This window comes from Miscanthus floridulus, chromosome 6, assembly GCF_019320115.1.
Source record: "Miscanthus floridulus cultivar M001 chromosome 6, ASM1932011v1, whole genome shotgun sequence".
NCBI lineage: Eukaryota > Viridiplantae > Streptophyta > Magnoliopsida > Poales > Poaceae > Miscanthus > Miscanthus floridulus.
In genome coordinates, this window is record NC_089585.1 from 44,585,584 (window position 1) to 44,593,589 (window position 8,006).

Sequence of the window (8,006 nt, forward strand, 5' to 3'; positions counted from 1 at the left end):
GAACCGTGGTGGAGATGGGATGATGTTGGAGCGGCAGCTGGTGGTGGTGTCGGCGGTGAAGGAGGAGCAGCTGGTGAAGGGTGCCGGGAGTAGACGTTGTCGAAACGGGAAGCAGGCGGGGCCATAGGGGGCGCTAGGGCTGCTGCCAGAGGCAGCATAGAGGGTGCTGCTAGGGCCGGCGGGAGCACCTGGGAGGGCGCTGAAGGCACCATTCGTGGCTGTTGTGCCATGGGCGGTGCGTGCCGAGGCGCGGAGAAGCCTGGTGGAGGAGGCCGGGACGCTGGCCCAGCCGGGCTGAGGGGCCAGAGCACCGACGTGGTGTCGTCAGGCAACTCGGACGTAGACTGCGACACGGTCTGCAGAGGGGCGTCGAGAGGCTGCACATATGTACCTACAGAAGGTGAAAGAGCTGGTAGAGGCTCATCATTAGTTAGAAAATCAAGCTCTTCGGGAGGTGAGGTCCGGTGTCCAGAGAAAGGAAAAGTCGTCTCATCGAAGATGACATGATGAGAGATGATGACACGGTTGGAGGTGAGGTCGAGACACCGGTAGCCTTTGTGATCGGGGGAGTAGCCGATGAAGACACACAAAGTGGAGCGTGGGGCAAGTTTGTGGGGGGTGGTGGCAGTGAGGTTGGGATAGCAGGTGCACCCAAAAACTCGAAGTTCATGGCAGGAGGGTGGAGTACCATGGAGTGCGAAGAAGGGAGTAGTCATGTTGAGGGTCTTGGTGGGAAGACGGTTAAGAACATATGTGGCAGTGGAAAGGGCGTCGGCCCAGTAGGAGGGGGGCATGGGCGCTTAGAAGAGTAGCGTGCGGATGACATTGTTAGTGGTGCGGAGGGTGCGCTCAGCTTTGCCATTTTGCTGAGAGGTGTAGGGACATGACATGCGAAGAGAGACACCGTGAGAGAGGAAGAAGATGCGGGAGACATAATTATCAAACTCGCGACCGTTGTCACATTGGACAGATTTGATGGGGCACCCAAATTGAGTACGAACATACGCGAAGAAACTAGAAAGAGCGGAAAAGGTGTCAGACTTAAGGCGAAGTGGAAAGGTCCATAGAAAATGAGAAAATTCATCAAGGATAACTAAATAATATTTGAATCCAGATACACTAAGAACAGGCGATGTCCATAAATCACAATGTATCAGATCAAATGGTTTGGAAGCCCTCGACGAAGAACTAGTAAACGGAAGACGCACATGACGTCCTAGCTGACAAGCATGGCATAAATGGTCGTCAGCAGGCTGACTGCAGGCGATCAAAGAAGAGTGAGTGAGGCGTTGAAGAGCTTCCTTGCCGGGGTGACCAAGACGGTGGTGCCAGATGGACGATGAAGGAGTGGCAACAAGAGTGCAGGGAGCAGAAGGCGTCGATGGTAGCTGCAAGGTGTAGAGGGGCCCCGAGCTGTTACATCGAAGGAGGATGTGTTCCTGGTACGAAGATCCTTCACAGAAATGCCAGAAGGGTCAAACTCAATAGAAACATGATGACCAGTAGTGAATTGGCGAACTGATAAAAGGTTTTTAATAATGCCAGGAGCAAGAAGAACATTGTTAAGGCAAAAAGGACCGGGAATGATCGAGTAGCCAGTGCCAACAATAGGGAGAGTGGCACCATTACCCACCACGATGGAGGAGGGAAAGGGGGAAGAGGATGTGTGGGTAACAATACCAGGGTTGGAGGCGATGTGGGAGGAGGCGCCGGAGTCGAAAACCCAGTCCGTGCTGTTCGGCGGAGTGGGTGGAGTGAGCGAGACGGTGCTGAAAGCCTGGGCGAGGGAATGAGGATCCCAGGGAGACCACGCTGGAGGTGGCGCATGAGGAGTAGGTAGCAGCGCCGGTGAGTAGAGGCCCGGCCCTGGTGGAGGTGCCAGGTAGGGCTGCACCATGTTGAGCTCGGCGAGACAAAGATCAGTGCGGACGTACGCAAACGGAGGGAACGGCTTCTGCCGAGTGATGAGTTGAGCCATGAACTGGAACCGCTCAATGAGGCCCTGCAGGACGTTCAGCACCAGTGTGCGGTCATTGAGGGGTTCACCAAGATCAGCGAGGGCGTCAGCCATGCCCTTCATCTTGCGGCAGTAGTCATCAATGGAGAGATCGCCTTGAGAGAGGTTGCGGAATTCAACATCAAGGAGCAAAGCCCGAGACTCACGGTTCCCCAGGAATTGCTGCTCAACCCCGAGCCAAGCCACCTGAGCAGTGACACCATCGTGCTCGTGGATGATGTCGAGGAGGTCGGTGGAGATGCTGTTGAAGATCTAGGAGACGACCACACAGTCCATGCGGTACCAGACCGGATCGGTGGGGCGGGAATCGTCGCTGAGGACATGGTCCTTTAGGGAGTACCGACCAAGAGCAAGGAGAAGGTAGCCGCGCCACTTGGAGTAGTGGGGGGACTTGAGGTCGAGGACGATGGGGACCAGATACTTGATGTTCTGGACGGCGTAGGCCTGGCTGTGCAGGTGCGCAATAGCAGCAGCCTCAGAGGAGACAGAGTGCTCGTCGTCGTCGTGGGCTTCATCATCGTGGATGGCCTCCAGACGAAGTCGCTCTCGGATGGCAGCCGCTTGCGCCTCCAGGGCATCGGCCTATGCGCGCTCCTTGGACAGGGCGTCGGCAGCAGCACGGACGTGCTCCTGGGCGGCGGCGGCGGACTTGAGAAGGTCCGCCTCCTTCTGGAGCTGGACGGCGCGCTCGGTGTTGGCCGCTCGAGTGGCGGTGGCTTCTTCCTCGAGCCGCAGGGTGGCCGCGGTGGCATCGTCGCGCAGTAGGGCCGCGTTGGCGGCAGTAGCAGCGGCTGCGGCAGCCGAGGCGCCGGTGCTGGAATCGCTAGTGAGAGGAGGCGGTGCGGCGGCTGAAGCAGCCATGGGCGCGAGCGGAAGCAGAGGAGAGGAAGGGGCGGAAGCAGCGTGCGGAAGCAGAGGAGAGGAAGGGGCGGAAGCAGAGGAGAGGTGGGCGGGAGAGGAAGGGTCGGCACAGGACCCGAATTAGGCGTCTGATACCATGAAGGCAGAATGCCAATCTGACTTAGATTATGTTTACACAGGGATTACAAATATATAGAGCCTTAGCCTGGGAAGGCCAGGGGCTAAGCCCACATAGGGTGGCGCATAGCAGAGTAATTAGGAGTAACTAACACAATAACCAAGAAGACACTATGGTAATCTAACAACTTGTACTATCAGCCTGAACTTTAGCGACTGTAGGTTTAGTTCACACGCCTGTATGATTAGCACACGAATGTTCAGGTATGAAGGGATACCAAAGAATAAGACTACGCTCTTGTATGTGTAGTCTGCAATATGCAGTTTCCTTCTAATGGGATGTGCTCCTCTCAATCTTTGTACAGAGTTATTAATTTCATGGGTATTTTCCCAGTGTACATTCCTGTTGTTTGGTCTTTAAAGGTACCACCTAGGGTATATTTTTTTTCTGTGGTTTCTTTCATAAAACAAGGCCCTAGGTCCTGAGTCCTGACTAGGGATAATATAAGCAAAAGAAGGCAAGTTGTCTTTTCTGTATTGGGGAGTCGGTGCATCACCCGCGATGTTTTTAATGTTCTGTTGTGAGTTACTAGTACGAAAGGTCCGGCTTATAGTAATAAGAAATACGTTATTCACAATATTCTTAGTACTGCTGCTCTATCATCTATGGGGGCTTTGGAAGCTAGGAAATGAATTCTATTTCTAGAAAGCACTGTAGAAAAGTTTGGAGGTTTTGCTGGGTTCAGGGGCGAAGCTACATTGAAAGTAAGGGTGTAAAAAATGTTAAAAAATGATAATGTCTAAATTTTTACCATATATGTGTAAGAATACTCCCTCCTAGTTTGCTCTACCTTCACCACAAAGCTGACTAATTTTGTGTCCAGCAAACAAGCAAGGGTTTTCTTAGGGAAGATACAAGTGGTGATAAGGTTGGCCATCGCTACTGGGAGGGTTGGCTGGGGTTTAAGCAACAAGAACTAGATCCTATTCAAACGATCCTCTCAGCTTTCTCTGTGGTCGACACCAGAACGGCGGAACTAGAAGAGAACACCTCATTCCGCCGTGTAGGCAAAGGTAGATGACAAGTCAGCACGCAGCCGTAGCTGTTTGCCTCATTCAAGCAGCCACAAGCCCACAACCACGAAACCGACACGACGAACCTACTTGCCCTTAATTTAGCCAAGACATCAGCTTTCTCACTACCTTAATTTAGCCAAGTCGTGCAAGATAATACGGAAATCACTTAGGCCCCCCAAAAATGTTGAGGCAGCAAAGGAAAGGACACGAGAGAGCGGGCCAAATATGGCTTCGGAAACGTCCTACGCCGCCGTCGGCGTCATCCTCTCCGTCTTGGTCGTCGCCGCGGCGTCCGCAGACCCCACGGCGGCACCTACGGCCGCGCCGTCGAGAAAGTACTCGCTCGAGGAGGCGTGCAAGCAGACGGCGGGGCACCAGGACTTGTGCGTGGCGACGCTGTCCGCGGACCCGTCGTCCAAGACGGTCGACACCGCGGGGCTGGCCCGGTTGGCCATCCAGGCGGCGCAGCGGAACGCGTCGGAGACGGCGACCTACCTCTCCAGCATCTACGACGACGACAGCCTCGAGAACAAGACGGCGCAGCTGCAGCAGTGCCTCGAGGACTGCGGCGAGAGGTCAGTGCGTCGTGTCTGTCTGTGCCTGCCTTCCTCGACCTCGAGTGCTATATATGCGTAGCTGACAAGCACGCCCGGCCGAGTGGCGAGTGCAGGTACGAGTCGGCGGTGGATCAGCTGTCGGACGCGACGTCGGCGGTGGACACGGGGGCGTACAGCGAGTCGGAGGCGCTGGTGGTGGCGAGCCAGGCGGAGGTGAAGCTGTGCCAGCGGGGGTGCCAGGGCGTGCCGGACCACCGCAACGTCCTCACGGCGCGCAACCGTGACGTCGACCAGCTCTGCAGCATTGCGCTCACCATCACCAAGCTCATCGGCGGACCGCCATCGTGATACAGGACGTGATAAAAAAAAAATATATATATATATACACTACCCTGTAGCTGGCTACAAAATAACTTATTCTGTAGCCACTTTGAGTTACGATAATTACTATGTTAATTTACAAGATTATAGTAACTTCTTACTAAGTGGTTTACTATAACGTTATGGTAAATATCTCCATGTGTTATAGTAACCCGACTATCGTAAATATGTATTGACATTATCGTAAATTAGTATATATATGGATTACTTAGCTCTCGATCATGGCAGCTAGTTTGTTGTACAACCATGCCGCGCCTTGCGTGGCTATAAACTTCCATTGTAAGCAGATCGGGTAGTCGGTGGTTAAATCAGATTAAATTACCTGAAAGTTTTCGATCTATATATTCTGTCAGGAGAATTCTACTACCATATATAGTGGTGGCATAGTGGAATGCATATATATAGACGATAGACCCATACTATAAGGCATCCTTGGCTTTGCTGAAATAGTGGTTACTTCAGAGAACGATTTGAGCAATCTTTAAAAAAAACGATTTTTCAGCATCTCAGATGATTTTGGTGACCCTTAAGATCGAGGGTGTGTGTAAAAGTCGTTAGATCATCGGGCATTAAGATATCATTAAGATTTACGTGGATGATTATCATAAGAAATTTCTCACCATATCAAATTCGTGTTCGCGAAAATTGTCACTTCTCCAAACCCAGAAGGGGATTCTAAGATTATCCTTTAGAGAAAAGAAGACTTTTATGCTACCTCTTCTAGGAAATCTATACCATACTATATGCTCATGAAATGATACACGCTAGCTAAAGATGAAATGATCTACCTGGTGCTACGTCATAAACACATTGGAAACATAAAATACTGTAACCATGAATATGACATCTATCGAATGTGATATATGAAATTTATGACGAAGGTTGAGTCATAGGGTATTTCGATGGATCCACTAGTAGAGAAATGACTTTTGATCCACTTCAAAATTTGGCTTTAGTCCTGGTATTTTTCGCACCCGGGACTAGAGAAACCTTTAGTCCCGGTTGATAGCTTCAACCGGGACTAAAGGTCCCTGCCCAACGGCTACTGCGGCAGGCTTTTGCTGTAGGGGACCTTTAGTCCCGGTTGAAGCTACCAACCGGGACTAAAGGTTAACTTTTACTCCCGGTTGGTCCCTCCAACCGGAAGTAAAAGTCTACTCCCGGCTGGAGGCTTCGTCCAGAACTAGAAAGGGACCTTTAGTCCCGGTTGCTGTCTCCAACCGGGACTAAAGATCCCCTCCTATATACCCCTTCTTTCTCCCCGAGCCCGAGCCACTTCGAGCTCAGTATTCTTGCTTCATCGCCAACCTCTCTTCTTTCTCATCACCGGTAATCACAAGATTTCTTCGATTCCTCCATCGATTCTTCGGTTCTAAAGGTCACCAACTTTATACTCTCATATTTCATTAGTAGCATATCTCATTTTGTGGACTAGATATATGTGTTTTTTATGGTGGATTTGTTTTTATTTGTAAGCCATTTAAGCTCAAAATCACTTTAAAGTTTGCATATTTGGATGAAGAAATGTTAAAGTAGTTATTCAAAACTAGTATTCAGCTTTCATTTCTAGCATGCATAGCACACTTCATGGTTTAGAGATATAGAGAATTTTAGAGTTTTTTTAATTTATTTATTTATAAAATGAGAAAATTATATTATATTAAAAATGAGTATAGAGAGTAGATGGCAACTGCTTTCGGGTCCTCGGCCTCTTATCGGGTTCCAAAGCGACTGAGGCCGGACCTCCCTCTCATTGCATGCGGCAAGTGTGAGGAGAAAATTGTGATGGAGTACCGGGTGAGGAAGGAGTGTCCCAATAAGGACCGTATCTTCTACAAGTGTCCGGATCGCAATGTGAGTTATTTTGTCGCATTTGATGATTATAGTTAATTTATACTTATTTTTATGATGATTGTGATTAAAGTTCTAATTTTTTGTTTTAATTTTAGTGGGATGGCACTAGATATTCAGGCTGGTACTGGGAGGAAGAGTATGTTGAACACGTGCAAAACTCTCTTGCACAGGCGGCTACAACGACTGATGAGGCAGTGATCCTGCGGAAGAAGCCCATAGATATTGAACAAACACATGATCTGTCTGTTTTAGGCGGGATTGGTCGCGAAATCCTTATGCTGCTGAAGTGCATTTTAGCTTTAGTTTTTTTAGTGGTAGTTGGGATTGTCTACATTGTAGCGAGACTTTCATAAATTAATACCTTGTGTGGTGGCATGCATATCGTATAATTAACTAATTATGTTCTAGGTTTTAATATGATATGTATGTCATGTAATGCAGATGAGCCAGCATTGGATGTATAATGCTGATCGCCGCTTCCAAGAGTTCATTGAGGGCATGCATTCTTTCTTACGTGTGGCCGAGATAAACAAACGCGATGGTTTCATGTGTTGCCCATGTGCCATATGTAAGAATTTGAAGGAATATGCTAGCTCAAGGAGTCTTCATTCACACTTATTGAAGTCGGGTTTAATGCTAAACTATATTTGTTGGACGAAGCATGAAGAAACCGGGTTATAATGGAAGAAGGTGAAGAAGAACAATGGGACGATGATGACATTATTGCTGAATATGGTGCCTTCAATGTTACTGCAATGGGGGAAGCTGAAGAAGAGGTAGGGGCAGAAGATGAGCCCGCTGATGATCTTGGTCAGCCCATTCATGATGCACAAAGAGAATGCGAAAGTGAAAAGGAGAAGATCAAGTTCGAGCGCATGCTAGAGGATCACAAGAAATTGCTATACCCAACTTGTGATGTAGGGCAGAAAAAGTTGGGTACCACACTGGAATTGCTGCAATGGAAGGTAAAGAATGGTGTATCTGACAAGGGATTTGGGGAGTTACTGAAAATCCAAAAGAAGATGCTTCCGAAGGATAACGAATTGTCCGCCACTACATACGAAGCAAACCAGGTAGTCTGCCTTTTGGGATTAGAAATTTAGAAGATACATGCATGTCCTAATGACTGCATCCTCTACCAT

At 49.3% G+C, this 8,006-nt stretch overlaps 2 protein-coding genes across 2 annotated transcripts; one reads left to right on the forward strand and one right to left on the reverse strand.

Annotated features, from left to right (window-relative positions):
* Nucleotides 1-1,267: 1,267 nt before the first annotated feature.
* LOC136460544 (uncharacterized) lies at nucleotides 1,268-2,878 on the reverse strand. Its single transcript, XM_066460200.1, has 3 exons — nucleotides 2,619-2,878; nucleotides 2,301-2,465; nucleotides 1,268-2,258 (listed from the first exon to the last, which is right to left on the reverse strand). Exons 1-3 carry the CDS (start codon nucleotides 2,876-2,878, stop codon nucleotides 1,268-1,270), a joined length of 1,416 nt encoding a protein of 471 aa, XP_066316297.1.
* Nucleotides 2,879-4,167: 1,289 nt separating this feature from the next.
* LOC136458188 (pectinesterase inhibitor-like) lies at nucleotides 4,168-5,091 on the forward strand. Its single transcript, XM_066458170.1, has 2 exons — nucleotides 4,168-4,647; nucleotides 4,743-5,091. Exons 1-2 carry the CDS (start codon nucleotides 4,298-4,300, stop codon nucleotides 4,975-4,977), a joined length of 585 nt encoding a protein of 194 aa, XP_066314267.1. The 5' UTR covers nucleotides 4,168-4,297; the 3' UTR covers nucleotides 4,978-5,091.
* Nucleotides 5,092-8,006: the final 2,915 nt, after the last annotated feature.

Coding starts and splice junctions, on each gene's coding strand:
- LOC136460544 (XM_066460200.1), bottom strand. CDS start 2,878: ATGGCTGCTTCAGCCGCCGCACCGCCTCCTCTCACTAGCGATTCCAGC. Junction 2,466..2,618: donor CGTGCTGCTGCCGACGCCCT/GTCCAAGGAGCG, acceptor GCACCTGCACAG/CCAGGCCTACGCCGTCCAGA. Junction 2,259..2,300: donor CGCCCCACCGATCCGGTCTG/GTACCGCATGGA, acceptor GATCTTCAACAG/CATCTCCACCGACCTCCTCG.
- LOC136458188 (XM_066458170.1), top strand. CDS start 4,298: ATGGCTTCGGAAACGTCCTACGCCGCCGTCGGCGTCATCCTCTCCGTC. Junction 4,648..4,742: donor CTCGAGGACTGCGGCGAGAG/GTCAGTGCGTCG, acceptor TGGCGAGTGCAG/GTACGAGTCGGCGGTGGATC.